Genomic DNA, 24,767 nt, shown 5'->3' on the forward strand with positions numbered 1-24,767 from the left:
TTCTGTCACTCCCTTTCATTCCTTTTGAATTGAATTTTGTTTATGTTAACTATGTGATACTTTCCTAGATCACTGAATCATTGTTTAATTTCTTTTAGTCTAATTCTCTGTTTGATTTTTATAGTTTTTATTTCTATGGTCTTGCATATATTGATTATTCTATTCTTTGTCTTGTGCTAACTTCTTTCAACTTATTTTTATTTCAGATATTGTATTTTTTATCTCTAGAGTTTCCATTTGGGTCATTTTTAAAACTTTTTTCCCCTTATTATGTTCATATTTGACACCATGGAATATTATGGAACCCTGCACAGCATGACATATTAGAAAATTGCAGATGAGAAGTAAAAGCAAATGATTTAGAAGTGGTATAAAGAAGAAGTCATGGGTAATACTTTGGGAATTAGAGAAAAGTATAAGTTAATCATTCTGAAGCATCTAACTGAAACCTGACTTTGAAGTAGTAGTGGTACTTCTGACAGAATCATTCTTTTTATTTTGCTGAAGTGAATTAAGTCTTCTGAATAGTGTGGCTGCATATTGATATGTCTGATTTTTAAAAATGTTTTTACTACTTCCTTGAATACCTCTGGAGTTTTTATTTTGGTCTTTTCATACAATAAACTGGGTAGTATTTAAAGCCATTTTTGAGCTTTTTCTTACATGTAGAAATACTAAAATCAGAAGTCAGCAGTGATTTAAATTACATTCTAGGGATTTTGACACCCAATTAAGTTTTGTGCTACTGGCTTAACAAACACAATCGTGAGACCAGAGGAGTTTATATTTTTCATTCTAACATTAAGTGAGAGGTTGGGTTTAGTTTAGAATGTTTTAGCATCATATTATTGTTGAACTGGTTGTTTTTTTTGTTTGTTTGTTTTTTTTTGCCTAGTGAAGTATATGTTTGTGCACATTGCTAATACCAACTCACAGTTTCCCTACCTACAAAGAAAAATGATACACAAATTTAAAACAAAAAAGTATTGCTCTTCTCTATGATGGACATTGTACAGTGCCATGGAGAAGCAATTAAAATATGCAGCATTTTCTTCTAAGCTGCTGTCTCTCAACCGTCACGTTAGATTTAAGCTAACATCCTGATCTGCATTGCTATTGTGGTATGTGCCCAGTGTGATGGAGGCACTCAATGATATTTCCTTGCATTGTCCATAATAAATATTTGCCCAAGAGTGGGTAGAGGTGGAAGGGGAAAAAAGAAATGTTTTTCTCTTGTAGAGGAAACTTGTAATGTAGGACTTATTTAAAGAGTATTTATAGTCCATTGTTGCCCATAGGGTGTGTCCTGCTGTTGTATCTTATGTTTGACTATCTGAACTAGCTAAGAAGCCACTTAGATTGAAATTTCACTTATTCATACTTAAACTTATCAATTCACATAGAGATATTTTAGTGAAACTAACATTTCATAAAATGTTTCAAAACATTTAGTTAAGTTTCATTTACATTTCTGAAGAAACAGTCAGAACTTTTAGACCAGATTTTAGCCACATATGTAACTTGTGGGAACATTATGAAATTGAAGTTTATTATTCTATGAAACAATGTGAAATAATTAATTAAAAGTATGATGTACAGTCAGTAAGCTTTGTAAGTGATGAATTTGAAAGTTTGTCTTTTTTTTAGTTTCTTTTTTTAAATTTATATATGTCAGCAGAATGCATTACAATTCTTATTACACATATAGAGCACAATTTTTCATATCTCTGGTTGTGTACAAAGTATATTCACACCAATTCATGTCTTCATACATGTAGTTCGGATAATAATGTCCATCACATTCCACCATCATTTCTAACCTCGTGCCCCCTCCCTTTCCCTCCAACCCCTCTGCTCTATCTAGAGTTAGTCTATTCCTCCCATGCTCCCTCTCCCTATCCCACTATGAATCAGCCTCCTTATATCAGAGAAAACATTTGGCATTTGGTTATTTGGAATTGGAGAGCTTCAGACCAATGGAGTAATTCATTGATATTTTGTCATTGCTGATCTTAAGATGTTTAAAAGTCCCAGAAAAGGGGGCAGGGAGAGATGTTTCAATCTCCCAAGTTCTATTACTGCCTAATGATCTGTGTTGTATTCTAAAGTGAATCTTGTCATTTGTATCTTCAAGTTGGCCAAAAAAAAAAAATTGTACATGTAAGCTACATTCCTGTCATAATTATTCTTAAAATTGAAATGAAACAAAAGTATCTACAAAGAGCTTCTTTTTGCTTTTAAACATCTTTATTTTATAAAATTGTATGTAATATTACTACCTCAGTATTCCTTTAGATTGTTTTATGACCTGCTGTATTCAGTACAGTTGAGAGTAGGCATTTTTTTTCCATTGATGCTGGTAATATATATCATATTGAATTAGCAGTTCTGACTGGGGAAGGACATTGATTCTGATAGATTAAAGAAAAACAATCTATTGGTCAAAATACTATAAGCCACCAGTACCTCTGCTTCTGATGTCATTTACTATGTTCCTAAGCTTAAGATTTTTATGTACAGATACTGCTGTTGCTGAATATACATTTTGACAGTTGGGGATGAGGGGATGAGGGCATAGGTGCAAGGATATCTATTGGCCACTTTCTCCAAAAGTAAGGAGCTGAAATAGAACGGTCAGTCTCTGCTTACCTGCAGTAATGGAATGAGCTGATATTGGCAGGAGCTCGCGGTTTGATGTGCCATCACTTCCATCAGTAAGGTTAATTGCTAATAAATGACTAAATGGGAATTTAGGGGGAATGCTGCTGCTGTCTGCTATGTTAGTGGTAACAGGAGTTCTGGCGCCATTTCAGGGTCACTATTTGTATCTGTCTGTCAGAGTTAGAATACAGTCGTTTCTCTCAGTTTCAGTCTTCTCTATAGAATTTCTGTCGATTGTTTGACTCCATTAAGTGTGCAGAGGAAATAAAAGCCTGAATGACCAATCCACCAGGGGCTATGGATAGACCCTTTCTTTGTCCATAGTCGGAGCACTGCATTAGGTCTCATTATCCATTTATAATAAGTGACCTCTGCCCCTTTGGTCATTGGAAAATATTCAGTGTGCTTTTCTGACACATAGGGTGCCTTTCTCACCAGACATGAAACAGTGGTGGTCTGCAGGACCAGTAAACATTTTTGTAGGTTTTTAAATAAATACACACCCTTGTGCCAAATCACTCTGGTAAAGTGTTTTTTCCTTCTCTTACATGATTCATAAATAGGCCAATGGGAGCCTAATATCTGGAAAATGAATATAATGTTCTTTGTTTCTTATCCTTTTTATTTTTAAAAAAAGTTTTTCTATGCTTTTCCATTTTGTTTTCTAGAAATGGTTTGTCTCCAACTCTGATTTTGCATTTCCTGATGGAGAACTGTAGAAAGTCTAGTGAATAGAAAAGCCATCACCTTTGGAAAATATTTGCCTGATATACTGAGTATGGCTGTCTAGGTTATTTGTGATATGTTAAAACCCTGCCCTCTGGCCCTCTGTTCTGCCCAAACTACTAGTGACTAAGTCTCCGTTTGAGGACTTTGAAAATGAACTTGACCTTTCCTTGTAAGTAGAGTCCAGTTTTGTTTTATGGTATAAATTTGGACCACTTGCCAAAAAGATCTGCATATCTAGTTGTTCTGTCTCCAGTGCCTGGTATGTAGACTGACTTGGGAATCGAAGAAGATGAAATACTGATTAGTGGTTGGAATATATAGAGAAAACTGTTATATCCAGAGCTTTACAGAATATCAGCTGAAGGACAGCTTTCTAAGAGTTGGAGTCTTGACTACCAGTAACTGGGTGGCCTTAGTACAATCTCTGTGTCAGTTATTTATACTAAGTTTTAGGACAGGAAAAATAAAGGGTAGAGAACCACTTCTCTAGCAAGTTATATGAATAAACTTTAAGAATATGAGTTCAATTTTTTAAATCCATTTTTATTTTTAAGATTTTTGTTGTTTTTGAGGACCTTTATTTATGTGTGGTGCTGAGAATTGAACCCAGTGCCTCCCACATGCTAGGCAAGCACCCTGCCACTGAGCCCCAGCCCCTATGAGTTCCATTTTTAATTAACATTTTATTTAAGTATTAAAAATTCTTTAAAATATACATTTTTATAAAGTATTTGTAGGTTTCTAATGCATACTTTATGTTAATAAAGTCTAGTTCTTCCTTAGATGTCTATTTATTTTGTATGCATTTTCACATGTGCTGGCATGCTTATTTTATTAAAAATATATGAGATGGGAATTTGAACAAACACAGATCATTACAATAAATTAGCAACTACTTTGTCTATTAGATACAGGTGTTTTAGATGCAATAGTTTTTCTGCTTTGATGTATTACTATGTGCTCTCAGCTATAGGGACACAAGAGTTGTTGTTTTTGTTTGTTTATGTGTTTGTTTGTTTATCTCCACAGAATGATCATTGTAGTCAAAGTGCAGATTTCTATCTCCAAACCAGTTATAGAAAACCCAATAGTTGTTAGTACTCTCTCCATGACAAGAATTAATATATTAACTGGATTATAGCACTGTTTGACAAATTGCTTACTAAATACATCAAAATTGATTGGGTATTCTGTATTTGAATTGACAAATGGCTGCATTAAGAGGAGGAGGGAAATCCATTAATTATAGCTGCTCTCAACTATAGGAAATGTAATCATATAAATATGGATTTTACTAAAACAAAAATCTCTTCTTCAGAATAGTGTTGCTTATGTGTGTATCTGCCCCTCTTTACCATTAAAAGAATGGCTGCTCTCAGCTGCTGTCCTTTATAGAATTAAAAAAAAAATCTGCTGTGTATAGCCATGTTTCTAGTTCTTCTAACTGCATGATAGTTTAAAAAAAAAATATTCCAGAAAATACCAGGGAAATCCTGCAGGTCTGCCTTTCTGCTTAGTTTTCATTAGTACCTCTACCTGTCCATCTTGTGCTCAGGTGTTCCCTCTGTTTCTGAGATACCCTTACAAATCTGTGACTGACCCAGCATAGCAGTATACATGGCAGAACCTTTACCTGGGAAACAGGGAATCTGGACACTAATGCCTCTGCCTTCTTTAACACTATTGCTTTGGACCAGTCATTACTTTCTATGCCTCAGTTTCCTCTTATTTATAATTAAGGGATTACAAATCCTTTTCAACTTTCAGATTTTGAGTGATCTATACACTAGAAGCTCATAACTTATCTTGAAACTTGTGAAAATTAAGAACCAAGCCATGTTAAAAGAAGAAAACAAGTATCTTAGACAACGATAACAACAACAAAATTTTAACCCTCTGGGTACTTTACTACGAGCCACATTCCCCAGCTCTTTTTATTTTTTGAGACAGGATTTCACTGAGTTGCTGAGGCTGCCTCTGAACTTGTGATGCTCCTGCCTCAGCCTCCCAAATTGCTGGGATTAAAGGTGCACACCACTGCAGTTGGCTAGACTCCAAAATCTTAAAGATTATCCTTGTTACTACTCTTTCTTCATATTTTTATGTAGAGGCAGAATTAAAAAAAATATTTTACTAGTAATTCCTGGTTATAAAATAATGGAAACAAAAGAATCTCTTGTATTCCTTATAGAAAAAGTATGTTTGATAAACATTTTTAAATAATCCTTTTGTACTAATCTTTAGTTATAGGAATACCTGGTAGAAATTTCTTCTTTCAAATTAAAGCATAGGACTTGGGATATAGTTCAGTGGGAGAGTATGCTGTTAACATGCACGAGGCCCTGGTTTCAATCCCCTGCTCTGAAAAAAAGAAAAATCAGTGCATATATTACTTTGGTTTTTTTCCTATCCTTTTCTTTACTCTCTGTCTGTAAATAATAGTCTTTTTGTCTTTATTTATTTAGGTATCCAGGATTGAACTCAGGGATGCTTAATCACTGATACACATCCTCAACCCTTTTTATTTTATTTTGAGACAGTGTCTCACTAAATTGCTTAGGGCCTCACTAAGTTGCTGAAGCTAGCCTTGAACTTGCCATCCTCTTGCCTTAGCCTCCTGAGCTGCTGGGGTTACAGGTGTGTGCCACTGCACCTGTCTTTAGTCTTATATCTTTATATTGTAACCTCTTTTAACCCACAAATTATCAAGGCTATATGCTTAATATATTGTTTTTGTTTCTTAAATTCAGATGATTTGTTTCATTTGCCAAATGGTTTATTCTTGTCCTGATGGTGTATAAGCTTTCATCATTCCTGAGTTTCACTGGCAGGGGTGGGGGGGCATCAATGGTGGTTCTTATGATCTTTCTTATTAAAGATAACCAACACAGTGATCAAGCCATGAGGGAGGTGGTATAATGCCATAAATTTCTCCCTATAATTTGAATGTGTTCTTATTGTTGTCATGTGACAAGAGACTTTTAACCATGCAGTTTTGTGGAACTTTGTGGAGAGATTAAAAAAACATTATACTGTCTTCATTCCCTTCATACCATCAGTTTCTGGCTTTACAAGTACAAGAAGAACATCATCCATAACCACCTGCATGTGGTGTGGGGTCTGGGCTGAGATTCTATAGGGAATTGGGGGCGGGGGGTACTGGTGTTTTATGCTGCCTTTTTTGCTCTTTTCCAGGCACAAGTGACCCATCAGTGGCTGTGTCAAATTCACCTTTAAGTATGAAGCCAACTAAGATGATACGTTTTAACTGCTTAGGGATATCATAAAGAATGTAACATAGTGGGCCAATGTATTTTGTTTGTTGCTTTCACTCTTCCTGAAATGGCTAATATACTCCTTTATTGTAACTTCTGGTTGAAGTTTTAAGTTTTCTCCAGTTTTTGATCACATTGTATATTATGTCTGCTCTGGATACAGAGGTGTGTATTAAAATGAGAGCAAACTTTATATGTAATAGGTAATGAAGTGATGAATTGTGCCAATTTTACTTAGTTTTAAGAATATGATCTTTGGAGTCTGCAGTTGTGAATTTTAATTTCATTTTGATTACTTGGTAATGTAGGTGACTCTGGGGAAATGACCTTCCTGGACTTTTGTTTCCTTTCAAATGAGAATAACATCCACCTTACAGGATCATCATTAGGTTAAATGAGATTATTCATCCAAAAACTTTATCCAGTAGGTTGCATGGAAAATATACTCCTTGAAAATAGCCTTTGTTTCTAAGTGGTGGTTATAGAACAAGTATCCTCGTTCCCTTTGAAGTCTTTTCTTGCCTTGAAATTCCAAGTTTGACTCTATATTCTTCTATGTATGTCCAAAACTGTGGAGAGGAATTTTACTTTCCAATTCTTATTTATCTATGCAAATTCAGATTTTCTCTTAGACCTTTTTCTTTGAACATCTTCATTCCCCTAATAATTTATCGGTAGTGAGATTTTTTTCCTTGATGTTCAGTGTATCCTCAATGGCTAACTTTCTGGAAATTTTCTCTTCCTCATCCTCCTCATCATCTCCTCCTCCTCCTCTTCCTCCTCCTCCACCTCCTCCTCCTTCATCTTCATCTTCATCTTCGTCTTTTTGTTTTTTTCGAGAGTTGCCTTAATACTCTGTTTTTTACCCCAAAGATAATAGTCTTAATATTAAAACTTCTGAAATGGGGCTAGGGCTATAGCTCAGTGGTAGAGCACTTGCCTTGCATGTGTGAGGCACTGGGTCCGATTCTCAGCACCACATATAAATAAATAAATAAAATCAAGATATTGTGTCCATCTACAACTAAAAAATATTTTTAAAAAACTTCTGAAATGGCAGGATGACATTTGACTTTATGAGATCATTATTGCAATCACTATTTCAGTGAGTGAGATGGATGAAAAGTACTTTTATTTTTCACTCCATATTCTTTGAAGTTTACAAATAATAAATATTCAAACCATATTAATAGTTAATTTTCCAAAAGATTTTTTTTAGAAAAGTATGAAGGAAGAGGAAATAAATGAATGCGAGATGAATCATGAAAATGATAGAAGAGTTAGAGGAAGGACTCCCTCAATTTGTCACAGAGAATAGAAATAAAATGTCCTACAGCAAATAAAGTATAAATATCAACATGGACGGCTCATATTAGTGTTCTGGGTGAAAACATTATTTTAGAAAAATACCAGTATGATTTATTTTAATTATGGGTCACTGAATAGTCCTGAATATTCCACATTTCTCATACCCCAGCCAAGAAGAGGTGACTCTGTATCAGTCTTCAGAACAAGAAATGTTTGTTCAGTTTTTTCCAAACATTCACAAAACAGTTTTTATTTTATTTTCCATAATAAACTTTTATTATGGAAATATTCAGGCATGCACAAAGTATAGTGAATTGTGTAACAAGTCTACCTGTCACTTACCTTATGGAATTAATAAAATTCAGCTCTTGTTCCTTCTATTTTCTTCAAAACTTTTTTTGTGTAGGACAACATAGTATTATAAGCCACCCACTATTATAACTTTTCCTGAATAAATATTTCCATATGCATCTATGAAGACTTATAAATACCATACACTGACATAATACACAGATGAGGCAGTGGCGGTGATTTTGGAAAATAACTTTCTGGTAGTTTGACGTTGTGGAGCACTAGAGGAGATCAAGTCTTGGCAAATGCTCTCTTCCTTTGGGAAAGCTAGAGAGAAACTCCTACACTGGTTATGAATTAGTATTCACTGTCTCATTCCTACCCAATAGTTTGGGTTCTGTGAGTTTTCTGATATATTTAGAGTTAAAATAAGGAGCACATCATGGATCCTTAATGATTATTTGTAAAGATTTTAAATTATATTCCTATGTATAGGTTGAAAATGTTGGTGTCTTCCAGGTCTAAAAGCTTTTCTCTCTCCTTGCCAAGAAAACTTTGCCTCTTTTGCTTAGGCAAGAGAAAATCTGCATTTAATTCTTCCTGCTGTATAATGACTTGGACTTTTCTAGTATAGTAGTAGATAATAAGTAAGTGGAACATGGAAAAAGTTATGTTAACTCTTTGCAAAAAAAAAATTATTTTGGCCATTTTTACATTTATAAACAACCTTACCCTTTAGGGTTATTTTATAGATACCTGAATGATTAAACATAGTTTAAAATCAAAAAACAGTGATTCTTTACTTTACAATATCAATTCAAAATACATTCTACATACCTGTTACTCATCTTGGTTTCTTAAAGAGAATACTGTATTTTTAAAAGTGTTCTTTGAATTTAAAATGGAGAATTGATTACTTCTGAAAGAAACGTGTCTTACACAAAAGTCAAGTTAATTGGCTGTGAGATTCTGTTGCCACCATTGAAGGGTTACACCTGTGATTCTATACAGAATTTTGACTTGGATACTTTTAGCTTCTAGAGAGTAGACATTATCCTAAGCAGAAACACTCTGTCATGTGTTTTAGTAGTCAGTAAGTTGGTCTTACATTTGATATTTCTGAATGTGAAAATAATAAGTGAATATATATGGAGAAAGTTGCTTGAATGTGAGGTAGCACCCTCTTTAAGAAAAAAATCATAGGACCTAATAAAACAGGAGGGGGACATGCTGAAATAAGCAGTAGAGTCAGCTTTTTTTTCATATATCAATTTCAGTCATCTCTTTGATTTCTTTAATTTCATTTTATGACTCTGGCTGTACTGACTGACTTAATTACATTGATTGTTATGTTCTTATCCCACACTTTTATTAAATATAAAGTGGGTACAGGTACACAAGATATATAGTTGAAAGGTACCAAAACTATATTCATTGGAATTTAGGTCCTCCCTGAAGGAGATTGGTATTATTAAAGTCTTGTATTCTGCACAACTGTAAAGGTTAGCTCTAATAAGAATGATTTTATGGTTAGATTTACAAATAGGATGATTATGTAAACTGTGGTAAGACAAAGTCCCCCCCCCACGCCCCGCTGCAAGCTCTGAGGATGATACTATGCAATTAGGATACCACCACCTCCACCCCCCAAAAAAAAGTCAAGATGGACTTATTTTTCTGGTTATCCTACTGCTGTTGATTTAATGTGGCTATATTGTAGTTGTGCTGTTAAACAAGTTGGATAATAGGTATTAAATGGCACTTTTGTACAGACTTCCAAGTGAATGAATTCCAACTTGATCTTAGTTGCAAATGTTTTCAAGGGATTGTCAAAGACTGTTCAGTTCTTAGGAATATGTTGGGGCACTTTGGCATTTTTGCTCAGTGGAATTGCTTAACTGGCTGATTGCACAAACCCATGATTTTCTGTTCTTTTCTTCATTTTATAAGATATTTACAGTCCTACTGAGAAGTAGAACTAACTTGTGAGCCCTGCAGTGCTACCCCCACATGCAGCTTGCTCTGATACTAAATGTCAAATGAGCAGCAAGAGTATCAAGTGAAGCCCCTCAGTTTGTGTCTTCTGTGGTAGCACTGTGATGCTCTGTGCATGAGAAACTGGAAGGTGGAGAGCAGAGTGCAGGATGCACCCTGAGCTGTCAGTTCTTCAGGGAAATCTGTTATCTCAGACAATGAGGATATGTCATTTTCCTACTTATGTATATTGCCTGTGACTGTTCTTCTGGGAACATGGAATAAAAGCAAAGTGAAACCAGAGATGTACAATAACTGACTGTTAGAAAACTTTAATAATTAATTAGAGAACATCTATGGTACCACAGGGTCAGGGTGCAAGGAAGATCATTGATCTGTTTAACATATAGCATAGGTAAAGCTTGTTCCCTGTTCTGTGTTGTAACACTTCAGTTGTGGCACTGGAAGAAGGAATGGCTGCTGATGAGCAGAAGAGCCAGTAATACATAATTATGTATGAATTAATGGAATTCCTTTATGTTTAAATTATGACATCTATAAACAGGGGGTGGACTCTAATGGTACTCTTCATTTTGGTAATTTCCATTTTTTCTCCAGATAAGTGAGAGTGTGAGCTCATTTGGGTGTATTGTTTTTAACACCCCACCACCACCACCTTTTAATTCATTAACAAAAGTCTTTAATTTTTGCCCCTTTGATAGGTATGAAACAACTTGTTTAAACTTGTAAATCTCTCATTACTATCATTTACGTGTATAAGTTGACTGCTATATTTCCTCATCCATGATTTGCTAGGTCATGAGGCCCTGCTTTATCTGTGTTGTTTTTGGATTCTTTGGTTTTGGAGTCTCTTTAAAAAGCAAATTTTGGTTTTTGTACTAAGTAACTACATTCCCCAGCAGAATTTCATCCTCACATCCTGAGTGCTTTCTGATCAGAAACAGAGTTTAGTAAATATCCCTCTCTTCTTGTATGGCTGCTATATAAATTCTGTTTTTAATAAGAACTCAAAATATATTGAAGTTTGTCCTTGAATAAGAGTTTATCCTTGTTGGCCTTTGGGTGAACTTTGAGCCCGAGCTGTTTCATTCATGGCAGCATGATGTCATTTAACTCACAGATTTCTCTGTTGCTAGAAAAAATAATGTTGTTTCCTTAAATAACCTAAAGGACTAAAAAATGCTATCACAACATTACTCACCTCTCAGGTCTTCACTTAAGGCTCTAGCTTGGTAGGCATTTTTTCATTTGCAGAGGAAGGGGGGGGAGGTTTTTGCATAGAGGAGGAAAAATGAAAACTCTCTGGTCCTGAATCTGAAGAATATGTTATCCTTCCTCCCACATGAAACTCAGCTGCCAGGATGACCCTGCTTACACTCCTTCAAGTTAAAGTCTCTATGTACCTCTTTGATTCTCCACTTATAGATCAGACTGAGTTTGAAATTTATAATTGAATTTATAAATGAATTTAATCTTATTTATAATCAGTATGAATTTGCAGATTAAAAGATTAGCTAAGTCTCATTCTAAATCAACACATGCAGCATATGAATATATTATAGATTTTCAACAACAAAGAGCCATACGACTCTGTTACATAAAAAACTAGATACCATTTGAGTTAGGAGTTTTGGCCTTACTTGAGAAGCAGGTTTCCCTGATACCAGAAGCATTGCAGTTACTTCCAGGGAGTAGGACAGCTTCTTGACATCTGTGAAAATTTTTAAAGACTGGAGTTTACCATCAGTGGTAACTAATCAGCTGTGCCCTCTAAAGCTTCCAAAGTCACAGCTGAGATGAGTTGACACTGGCACCTCAGGAATTCTTGGGATGGACGAACAGAACCAGAGTTTGCCCTATTGCTTCATAAATAAGTACTTCTTAATTTTTAGTATTAACCTTTGTGTTAGTTTGTGTGAAGAGAGCGCCCATAACCTGTATGTGGTTATTAGTTTTTTATAGATGTATAGGCAATTTTTTGTCATTGCTTTGAATCAAAAAGCGTTAGGTACATTTTTTTTTATTCTATCTTAAAGCAATGCGTATATCCTATTAACTTCATTTTTAAGAAGCCTGATTTTTTTTCCTGAATATCTAAAATCCAAACCCAATATTCTAAGACTAGTTATCTGCTCTAATAGTAAGTATATTCAGTACTTATATTTAATTTTATTTATTGGTGCAATATAATTATTCATAATAGTGGGGTTCATTGTGTCATATTTATACATGTACATAATTCAATCAATCTCATTCCCCAGTACCTTAACTTTTCCTCCTCTCTACCATCCTCCTGATCTGCCTTTTTCCTCTACTGTTGTCCCTTCAATTATTATTGTTATTACTATCATTATTATTATTATTTTACTTAATGCATTATAATTTTATATATGTGTGTGTGTGTGTGTGTGTGTGTGTGTGTATATATATATATATATATATATATATATATACAGGATTCATTATAGTATATTTGTACACAAACATAGCATAATTTGTAGATTTCATTCCCTAATACTTTATTAATGATAAAGCTTATTTCTGAGGTACAAGACAAGATTTGTTGCAGATGTAATTCAGTTATTGAGAGCTAATTGTTTCTTTGTTTGTATTTAGAAACAATTTGATTCCATGAAATTGAGGTTATATACTCTTATTATTTTGGAGGAAAAGTGGAAATGACAAGAGATTTTAATTTTTTAAGAACTAGTAATGACTCATTCTTGCAACTTTGGTTCAAATATATCTTAACCTCTATTATTAACAAGTGTTAAAGAGGTGGATATTTACAGAAACTTAAGGTTCTCCATTTAGATGTCTGTTAATACAATGCTATGACTCTTTCATTGAGTAATTATTATTTAGATAGCCCTATTATTTTGTACCTATAGTTTAACATTATGTAAAGCAATACTTTAAACTTTCTCAAACTCATAAATACCTTATTTTCTTTTTTTAAAATTTTAATATTTATATATGACAGCGGACTGCATTACAATTCTTATTACACATATAGAGCACAATTTTTCTTATCTCTGGTTGTATACAAAGTATATTCACACCAATTCGTGTCTTCATACATGTACTTTGGATAATAATGTCCATCACATGCCACCATCATTTCTAACCCCATGCCCGTCCCTTTCCCTCCCACCCCTCTACCCTATCTAGAGTTCGTGTATTCCTCCCATGCTTCCCCTCCCTACCTCACTATGCATCAGCCTCCTTATATCAGAAAAAACATTTGGCATTTGGTTTTTTGGGATTGGCTAACTTTACTTAGTTGTGAAGCCAATATGGAAAGCAGTATGGAAAGCCAATATGGAAAGCAGTATGGAGATTTCTTGGAAAATTGAGAATGGAACCACCATTTGACCCAGCTATCCCTCTCCTCAGTCTATACCCAAAGAACTTAAAAACAGCATACTACAGGGACACACAGCCACATCAGTGTTTATAGCAGCACAATTCACAATAGCTAACCTATGGAACCAAACTAGATGCCCTTCAATAGATGAATGGATAAAAAAAATGTGGCATATATACACAATGGAATATGACTCAGCAATAAAAGAGAATAAATACTTATTTTTATATGGGGCAATTAAAAAAAATTCTGTATGCATTCATGGTTATAGTACCGAAGACATCTAAAAATCCCAAAAAGGAATTATCCATAATTTTTTTTCAAGAGTTAGAAAGTTATATTTTGAAAGAACTTTCTGGAATTTTGAGAATTTTATTATATGGAATTCAGATTTAGTGACATTATTAGGGAAACATTTAATTTTTCTCTTTACAATCCTATTTATGTTATTCTGTTGATTTCAAAGTATATTGGGCTTAGATTAACAGGACTAGTTTGTGAAGGTCATCCCTGAAGCAGCTTAATTTTTGTTGTCTTTATACATAAACACATATGAAAAGATACAAATATATACATAGCAATACACACATACGTGCATACACCCATTTATCACTGCAAGACAGAAAAATACACATAGTGATTTTTTTAGCTCTTATTTACTCACTGTAAGCATCATCTGCTTTCCTGAGCACACAGTGTAAACAGTCTGTTTCCCAGTTACCTCATGATGATCCTGTATCCTGCCCTTCCTTGTTGATCTCTATTTATCAGATGCCTACTGGAAGCACTTTTGGAGTTACATTCTAAAATAAATTGATGGTATATCCTTTTTAGGTAGGTAGATAAGGTGCATTTTAAATTACTGTGCTGAAAGTAGAGATAAAACATAGCAGGATTTATACCTCAAAATTCTATATCCCTTTCTATTACCAACTTAATTAATTACCTATGAATAGTTGATAAAGTTTCATAAAAATGCTGATTTAGGTAGCTGCTGTGTGTCTTGCTCCATTGTATTTGAACATAAGCATTTTTCTTTATATAGACTTTTTTTGGGGGGAGGGGGGGTACCAGGGATTGAACTCAGGGGCACTTGACCACTGAGTCACATCCGCAGCCCTATTTTGTATTTTATTTAGAGACAGGGTCTCACGGAGTTGCTTAGTGCCTTGCTTTTGCTGAGGCTGGCTTTGAACTCACGATTCTCCTTCCTCAGCCTCCTGAGCCACTGGGATTACAAGCATGCGCCACTGCACCCAGCCTTTATATAGACTTTTAAGTTCCCTTTTATATCTACTTATTAGAAATGTGGGGAAAAGTACTCTCAATTGATTGTGCCCCCTTCCAAAATTACATCTAAATTCTGTAGCACTTACAGAGTATAATATTATGGGGTAAGGGATTAGGGGACATTTTATCCTGGTTGTCACTATTGAGATGTTCCAGTTCCCAGTGAGATCACTAGTCACTGGCTCATATAGGTTTCTGCAATATCCATTCTTGTTTCTACTTCAAATCCTGTCAGTTCTCTGGAGTGTGCCTGCATTACTCTCTCACACACACAGGAAACATTCTCACCTAAACCAGGGCGAGCACTGTGTGGCTGTCACCACTGTGGCTGTGCTACGTACCATATATGTGTGGATCTCTTGGTACTTTCTTAGACTCAAGAATGAAGATTCAGTTTTTCATGGCTGTTGGTCCAGGAAACGCCCAGATTGTCATTCTCTATTCTTTCTTGAGGGCCCTCTATTCCCCACTTTCTGTTTCTGACACTCTTGCTCCAGTATTAGGGTTATCATTTCCCAATAATTGGGTGGTTGGAGAGGATTCAAGCTCTTTTTCTCTTGATATTTTCTCTTGATGGTTTTTATTCTCATCGGTTTCAAGATTTAAATTATTTTTTCCTGTGACCTGTTATATCATTATTTTCCCAAGGTATAAAATGTTCTTCCTATGTGGATTGGGGGAAATATTTAAATATAAATGTATGTAGGGGAGAAGGGAAGGATTTTATTTGATGTTGAAAAGTATTTTCCCTCTGAACTTACATTTTTTATATTGCCCATTTTCTGATGACTTCAAAACATTTTTACTTAGAAAACTAGTGAATGAAAGGCATGGAAATCCTTCTTCCAATCTCTGTTTAGGAGTTTGGGATTCAGATTTATGGTTGTATTTCTTAGATGTATATTTGGAATATTTATTGCTTCCTTTGGAAAGCAGATGAGGGCAGAAAGGATCCTCCCCTTTCCCTCTCCTCCTTCTCCTCCTCCAACGTTTCACTGTGGGAAATTCCAAACATACACAAAACTAGATAACAATAGTGGAATAAGTCTCCATGTATCTCTCATTCAGCTTCACTACCAATCAACTCATGGCTAATCTTTTTTAGTTTATAATTCTACTCACCATCTTTACCCCTGACACAAAGTTATTTTGAAGCTAATCCCAGATATCATATTATCCCCACTTTGATAATGGATAAATAAGTGTTCAGTCATTCTGGTGCCATTACTTAGTCCAGAATGCAAAACTCCAACCATCTACTCACAATACTTATTGAATGCTTATTCTGTAATTGGTCCTAGTCTAGGCTTAATATATGTGGAACACAGCATACACTCTTAGAGAATTTCTAGTAGGTACTAATTACATACACAGGGGCATAATTTCTCACTTTTACTTAAAGATTTGTAATCCTGTTCTGTCACAATACTCTAATTTTACTTGGAAAAAAAAAAGAAGGAAAAAAGTATCAAGTGTGCTGGTGTACACATAATCCCAATGACTCAGGAGGCTGAGGCAGGAGGATTGCAAATTCAAGGTCAGCCTCAGCAAGTTAGGGAGGACTTAAGCAACTTAGCAAAACCCTGTTTTAAATAAAAATAAAACGGACTGGGCATGTAGTTTAGTTGCAAAACTCCCCTGGGTTAAATCCCTATTGCTCTCCCCGCCCCCCAAAATAAAAGCCCTTTTTCTACCCACGGGCCTCTCTCCCTGCCCCTCATCTTCCACTTGCAACCTGACTCACCCCCTCAACCACAATGGCATGACAGTTCTTACTAAAATATCCCCATTATATTTCAACCTCAAAAATCTTTGTACTTGATCTTGCCATTGTAATAGTTTACCCTCAGACATCTGTATGACTTACTCCCACCTTTAAAGATCTTCTTTGCTCATCTGCTTTCCGAAGCACATTGTAATACTTGGTATTTGTCATTGTTCAGCTTTTTGACTATTTACTCAAATTTTGGGGATTTGAGGGATCCTATCTTTCTATCTTTGTTAATAATTTAATATCAATTTATTATAAAATTGATGATTTGGGAACAACTCAGCCTTTTGAAAACATCAGTTGACTTATATTCTTTGTAAAACATACCATAATTATTTCTCCAAGAATGCTTAAATAACAATTGATAATTATTATGACATTCTCTGCCTTATGATACCATTTCCATCACAAGAATTTAGGTGTATCCCTTCATGGTCATCTATGTTTTGTGCCGAACCCCAGCTTGCCTCTCAGTTATAGAACTATGATTTTGAAGAAGTAGCAGCTAGCTAGCAGTTTTAACTACCACAGATCTTCATTTCAACACTGTATACATCTGCTGAGTAACTGACTGAACTCAGTCCTGTTTCTCCTCTTGTAAGGAGTTAAGATAAGCTTTTGGTGAGCATGTGTCTTTTAAGTCTTGCCCTAGGTTATACTGCGTATTCTTCATTTGTATCTGTTTCCCTAAGATTTTGTTCTAAATACCTTGTTCTGTCAAGATTGCATTAAGATTGACATCCTTCTTTACTGCTCATGGAAGTGTATAGCTCTTTCTGGGAATATGTAGGAAGAAATTTTAAAACATTCACATCCTCTGATTCCATTTTCAGGAATCTAGCCTAAGAAAACTTTTGACTATACATGTATATACTGCATCATTGCATGGTACAAGTGATGAGATTGTTTTCTGTTTCTCATTCTTTTTTATTTTGTCCATATTTCTTTAATGCTCTTCTACTTTTCTTCCTACTGTTGCTGTCCCATCTTTTAATTTTTTTCCATTTTCTCATTACTTCATTGCTTGATTTCTCAGAGTATTAAAATGATACATGGGGGTAGTGGGTATATTGGAAATCTGTGCACTTTCATTTCTATTTGAATGTGAACCTAAAACAGCTCTAGACAAAATAAAGTCCATTTAGAGATGGATGGATAGAATGAGTGAGTGGATCTTCCAAAGAAGAGGCTAAGATTTGGGAGGATAAAATATTTATATTTATTGAATTGTTTTTCTGTTTCCACTAGGCAAATGTTCTTTTTGTATGAGAAAGTAGACTGTAGTTTGACTGTATCTTACCGAGTCAAAGTCAGGGAAAACTGAAATATCCAAGAAAGTGAAATATTGGATAAATAAAAAAAATTTTAGCAACTGAAAGTGTTTTTAATTAAATTTACATTCTTATGCCCACCATTTAGTTGATACTAATGGGTAAGTAGTTTGTTTAAAAGGAAAAAAATTTGTACTAAACATTGAACCTGGGAGTACTTTAACACTGAGTTACATTCCAAAATTATTATTATTTTTTTTTAATTTTAAGATAAGTCTCACTATGTTGCTTATGACCTTGCTGAGGTGATGAGACTGGCCTCAAACCTCAGCCTCCTGTAGTCCTCCTACCTCAGCCTCCCAAGTTGCTGAGGTTACAGGCATGTACCACCATGCCTGGCTCTTCTAAAGACTTTTAATGTAGTCCACCAGTGAATAGATTTGTTGCTATTCCTCAATGCATTTTGATATTAATATGAAGTTAGTTGTTTGTTTATTTTATAGTGATAAGATATCATTTTTTTAAAATCTGGCATCTTATGTTGCCCAGGCTAGTCTCAACCTTGTGGACTTCAGTGATCCTCCTGCCTTAGCCTCAACAAGTAGCTAGGGCTGCGGGCTTGTGCCAGCACACCTGGCTAGCCCTACAGATAGTTTTTAAAGTATGCTCTTAATTGAAAAATTTTCTTATTCTTAGGAACTTCAGTTTTATTTATTCATTCATTGTATGAGTTGCCTCTGTGTTTTAAATGTCATCTTTATCTTATACATAACCACAGTATTTGAGCTGGCTATATTCATACCCATTTCTCCACTGCATAAATTAAAGTGGTTGAAATCTGTGTTCTTTCTCCCACAGTGGTTCCCCCTGGAAGTCCTGGGCCCATCACTCGACATGGGTCCTATGACAGTTTAGCATCTGACCATAGTGGACAAGAAGATGAAGAATGGCTTTCGCAGGTAAAAATAATGATATATTTGGAGCATTAAAATAAAACGGAATCCATTGTCTGTTTTTATTCTTTTCCTTAGACAAAAATTATAGAATTGGTAATTCTTTGTTGAATCATTAAGAATGAATCATTCTCTGTATATTTAAAATTTATCAAAAATATTCCCTGAGGTATATACACACATATTCCTCTATATTTTGCACATACATGTGTTATACATAAACATTCCTTTCATATATAAGAATCTATGTTCATATATATATATACACAGAGAGTGAGTGTGTGTATGTGAGTTAGCTTTAATACAGAGAGCATAAAATGTATATATCTTTCCAACAGTCCATTTAAGGTCATTGAGACCTTATACTTTAGACAGACTCTTTGGAACACATTTTCATCAGATTTAAAGTAAGAGTTTTGCTTGTTAAAACAATGAAGCCATTCAACAGTGTTTGGGAATCATTTTGTAGAGCCAGCATTTTCTGAAGATGGCCCATACTTTCATTATGGAAATTCAGCATTGTACTGTGCACAAATCCTGATGGTGCCTGACTAGGTTTCCTTTCCTAAGTTCAAGTAGTGCTCTAAACCTGTCCTTTAACTGAAGGTCCTGTACCTTACTGGAGCTGTCTTTAACTCGGGAGCTTTGAAATAAAAGATACATGGGCAGTTGTCAAATGATGAGATTACAAGTGATTTCACTACAAATAATGTTATGTCTGCCTCAAGTCTGACATCATTTGATGAAGTTAATGACCTGTCTCAGATTACCAATCTGGCAGCTTTGCATCAGACAGATGCCTCAGAAAAAGTGGAATCCCTTTGTTTCATTTCTTTCTCAGGGAAGGTAGCCTGAAAAGTGAAAATGAATCTGGCAATTGGAGAATCAAGAAGTTTCTAAGTAACATCTATTTAATTTATTACACCACAAATACTCAAGGGAATCTCCTTGAATGAAGGCTCAGATTCTGACATATGAAAGCCCATCCTCTCTTGATGATACAAGATAAATTAAACCCAAAATGCACATGCTTTTTCCAAAATCAAAATATTGTCCAAGAATGCTGGCAAAGAAACCACTGTCCTTCACTTCAACTTTTCAATTAGAAGAAGGGGTAATGTGTGCTGTCAGTGTGAAAGTGTATACAATATGTTTGTCCTGAGCACAACAGGAGCGGAATACAGGAACATCTGGCCATCGCCTCAGTGAGATTGCACAGGCATCTGTTTACCTCTCGGCTCTGTGACACTGATGGTTCTGAGCTTAAAATACACAGAATGCTTTATCTGTGGCCTAATTTACATTGCTGAATACAACTATTTGAATCAGAAATCACTGTCCTCAATCTCAGTGTTTTTCTCCCTGTGATTAGTGGGAATGTGCATATTGTTCCAAGACCATGATGCTTTTGCCCTTTCAGACTCAAAAACACAGAACTACACTCTATGAACCTTTTCAGTTATGTTTTGTTAAGAATTAATCACTGCAATCAGAGAAATGTGATTAAATATAAAAGAACCAGGGCAAAGATTCAAGGAATGGGGGGAAGTCGCTCCCTAAAGTGTTTGCGTAGATACAGATATAGCAATGACAAGACTTGGAGATAATACAGTAGTTTTTCACCAAAGGTTTGCATATTTAGTTTCTTATTCAAGTTGATCATTTGTAAAACCATGAAATACACACATTTTCAGGTTTCACATTGTCTTCTATATGCTTTTTCTTTACAGTGTTTAAGATAATGTTGGCAACATTTCCCTATCCATTTCATAGATGATGAAATTTATAAAGTATTTTGGTATTACTGTGTATGTGTTTTTTTTGTGTGTGTGTGTGCATGTGCGTGTGTGCATAAAATGCCTGTCAGTGTTTGTGGCTGTTGAGGAAACTAATTAAATAACAATATTTTGAATATGAAATTTAGTTTGAGAAAATACATATGATTTTCCATTTAAAAGTAGGGTTTTTTTAAAATTTGAAAGCAGCATAAATATTATAATATTGAATTATAGAAACTAGCTGTGGTGTTAAAAAGTATGTCAGACCTTTTCTTTCTAATACTGGTGGAGATTGAACTCAGGAGTGCTTTATCACTTAGCCCTATCCCTAGCCCTTTTTATTTTTTATTTTGAGATAGGATTTCACTGAGTTGCTGAGACTTTCCTTGAACTTGTGGTCCTCCTGCCTTAGCCTCCTGAGTTGCTGGGTGTTTTGGGGGGTTTGGGTTTTTTTTTTTTTGGATGGGAGTACTGGGGATTGAACATCCAGATGCTTACCATTGAGCTAAATCCCCAGTCTTTTTTATTTTTTATTTTGAGATAGGTAAAGTTTCAGGAACAATTTCAACTTCTTCATGAGTTTGATGTTGAGTGAAGTAATTGCTTTTAATATGTGGATTAGTAGTATAATATCCAGGGATGCCCACTAGAAGGTAAGTAGTGTAGAATGAATGAAAAAAGATAATCCCTAGGGAGCTAATATTAGTTATATAAGTCCAGAAACTAGTCTTTTCTCTTTCATAATTTTTGAATTGCGTATGTGATGCATGTGTGTGTGTATTTACACAAATGAATTTTTATAATGTCAGTGAAAACCAGTAAAGGGATATAGTGAATGTGTATTTAGGCTATAACTATGATCACCTTTGATTGTGGGTACACTGACCCTTTCCCACATCAAGATGGGCTTCAAGAATATGGGATTCAGGTATTGTGAAAGGCCCTCAAATTCTAGTTGTGATTTGTTTAAATCATGATTCCAACTCTTTTTCAGGTTGAAATTGTTACACACACTGGACCCCACAGACGGCTGTGGATGGGTCCACAGTTCCAGTTCAAAACCATCCACCCCTCAGGCCAAACCACAGTCATATCCTCCAGTTCATCTGTGTTGCAGTCTCATGGTCCAAGTGACACTCCACAACCTCTTTTGGATTTTGATACAGATGACCTTGATCTCAACAGTCTCAGGTAGGCAATGAGAACGAGGGAGTTACTTAATGGTAGGATTGGCAAATTCATTCAAAATGAGCATCCTTGGTAACATTTGTGACATGATATCATGTTGCCAACAATATGCACTGTTACCTGTGATTCACTGTCATCTCTTAACATCTGAACACATGTGATCAATATTTGTGTTTCAGATTGTGATTTCTCTAAATTCAGGACACTTTGAATAGCCATCCTCATTTGTGATATTTGGCCCACATTTCTAAATGTTGAAGTCTGATTATGATTTTTTTTTCCTTTCAATTAGACTTCATCTCATCCTGAATCACCCTTCTTTTATTTTTTTTTATTGGTTTGTTCAAAACATTACAAAGCTCTTGACATATCATATTTCATACTTTAGATTCAAGTGGGTTATAAACTCCCATTTTTACCCTGTATACAGATTGCAGAATCACATCGGTTACACATCCACATTTTTACATAATGCCATATTAGTAATTGTTGTATTCTGCTACCTTTCCTATCCTCTACTATCCCCCCTCCCCTCCCCTCCCATCTTCTCTCTCTATCCCATCTGCTGTAATTTAATTCTCTCCCTTGTTTTTTTTTATTTTTTTCCCTTTTCCCTCACAACCTCTTATATGTAATTTTGTATAACAATGAGGGTCTCCTTCCATTTCCATGCAATTTCCCTTTTCTCTCCCTTTCCCTCCCACCTCATGTCTCTGTTTAATGTTAATCTTTTCCTCTTGCTCTTCCTCCCTGCTCTGTTCTTAGTTGCTCTCATTATATCAAAGAAGACATTTGGCATTTGTTTTTTTAGGAATTGGCTAGCTTCACTTAGCATAATCTGCTCTAATGCCATCCATTTCCCTGCAAATTCCATGATTTTGTCATTTTCTAGTGCTGCGTAATACTCCATTGTGTATAAATGCCACATTTTTTGTATCCATTCATCCATTGAAGGGCATCTGGGTTGGTTCCACAGACTTGCTATTGTGAATTGTCACCCTTCTTTTAGATTATAGAAAGTTTTAGGATGAGAAATTGAGTGTTATTATATGTTACCCTACACTCCTTTTTTGCCAGAACCATAGTTCATGTATACAAATTATGCTTTTTATTATTATTACTTACATTTTAAATGCAATACAGGTATTTTTTGCTTTCGTGGTCTCACATTTGCTTAGCAGTTTAATTTGCTCCCTCAAGACTTGCCATACTGAGGTGCTACAAATAATGAAGGGTTCAGTCTAATGCCGTATAATCTCCTGTGCCTTTTTTCTCCCTTACACACACACACACACACACGTACACATACACATACCTGGGACTGTAGCTCTGTGGTAGAGTCCTTGCTTATCACTACAAAGGCCTGAGTTTGATCACCAGCAGCTCCCCACCTCCCACCCCCAACACAAATCTATGCTTCTAGATTTTTTTTTTTTTTTTTGTGTGTGTGTGTGTGTGTGTGTGTATGATACTGGGGATTGAACCCAGGGCCTTGTGAATTCGAGGCAAGCAGACTTCCAACTAAGCTATATCCCCAACCCTCTAGATTTGATTATAAAGCAACTGTATGACCTTCTTGAATATTTTTTAAAATACAATTGTGGTAAAAGATATTCCATTCTCATGAAATTTTTATCTCTTTGCCAACAGCAATTAAACATTTAAAAAATTTTTTTCTAGTTGTAGATGGAAATAATACCTCTGTTTTGTTTTATTTATTTTTATATGGTGCTGAGGATTGAGCCCAGTACCTCTACCACTGAGCCACAACCCCAACTGCAATTAAACATTTTTTTTTAATGGAGACAATTCCTTTATTTTATTTGTTTAGTTTTAATGTGTTGTTAAGGATCGAACCCAGTGCCTCATACGCTAGGCAAGCACTCTACCCCAGAGCCACAACCCCAATCCCCGCAATTAAACATTTTTTAAAATATTTTTTTAGTTGTAGATGAACACAATACCTTTATTTTATGTACTTATTTTTATGTGGTGCTGAGGATCGAACTCAGTGCTTCATATGTGTGAGGCAAGCACTCTGCCACTGAGCCACAATGCCAGCCCCTAAACATTTTTATGACAAATATATATATATATATATATTGCAAAGCTGGATTAGGTCTTTCTTGTTTATTTTTAAATTTAGTACATATTTGTTGAGTACCCGCCAGGTGCTCTACAAGGCTCTGGGAACTACACCTGGAGTAGAGCCAGCTGCCTGGTTGATGTTTCCTCTCATGGTCTCCAAAGCGTCAAACACTCCCCTGTCTGAATCTCAGCTATTCAGCTCATCCCTAATCCTGCTCTTCCCCTTACCTTTCTCATCTCTTTACATGAGTCTTTAAGCAGCTAGTACTCAAGCCAGGATCTAGGGGTTATTCTAGTCATCTCCACCTTTCTCACTTGCTGCATGTAACTCATCAAATTTTATCTCATATTCCAAAATATATTGGGAATCCTTCCACTCTGTTTTTCATTTGCCAGCAGCCACACCTCCAGTCACTTGGTTCCTTTTTATGTCTCCCTGTTTACGTATTGGCTTTCCACTCACTGATGGATCTTTGTAGAAAGGAAAGTTCCTAAGGAGAAACCAAGTCCTTGTTTAGTGTTTGTTTTTGTATGTTTTGTCTGTTTTTGTATGTTTAGATGCTTACTTTGTGTGATTTTCTTCTTCCCTAAATTTTTGTTTGGTTCCAATACATTTTACAAAACTGACACTTTTCTACCACGATGTCAGTCAACAAGGACAGGATATCATGGGTGTTAGATGAATTTTCAGTGTTGCTTATCATAAAATATGGTCTCGTTAGTTAGTCGAGCCATTTTCAGGTAGTCACATTGAGTCAGCCGTTAACTTGATGATTGAATGGATCATTATCCATTTACCACA

At 35.3% G+C, this 24,767-nt stretch overlaps 1 protein-coding gene across 9 annotated transcripts in view; it reads left to right on the plus strand.

Annotated features, from left to right (window-relative positions):
* The window catches only part of Bcas3 (BCAS3 microtubule associated cell migration factor), a 575,967-nt gene that overhangs the window by 285,108 nt on the left and 266,092 nt on the right, over nucleotides 1-24,767 (plus strand). For all 9 annotated transcript variants that reach the window (XR_007342273.1, XM_048788041.1, XM_048788067.1 and 6 more), the window contains 2 exons: nucleotides 18,817-18,917; nucleotides 21,684-21,880. Coding sequence is in view for 8 of the 9 variants with exons in the window: in XM_048788041.1 (XP_048643998.1) it covers nucleotides 18,817-18,917; nucleotides 21,684-21,880 (298 nt within the window). In the remaining variant the exon portion in view is untranslated. The remainder of the gene's footprint in view (nucleotides 1-18,816; nucleotides 18,918-21,683; nucleotides 21,881-24,767) is intronic.

The sequence above is a fragment of the Marmota marmota genome, unplaced genomic scaffold (genome assembly GCF_001458135.2).
Source record: "Marmota marmota marmota unplaced genomic scaffold, marMar, whole genome shotgun sequence".
NCBI classification, from domain to species: Eukaryota; Metazoa; Chordata; class Mammalia; order Rodentia; family Sciuridae; genus Marmota; species Marmota marmota.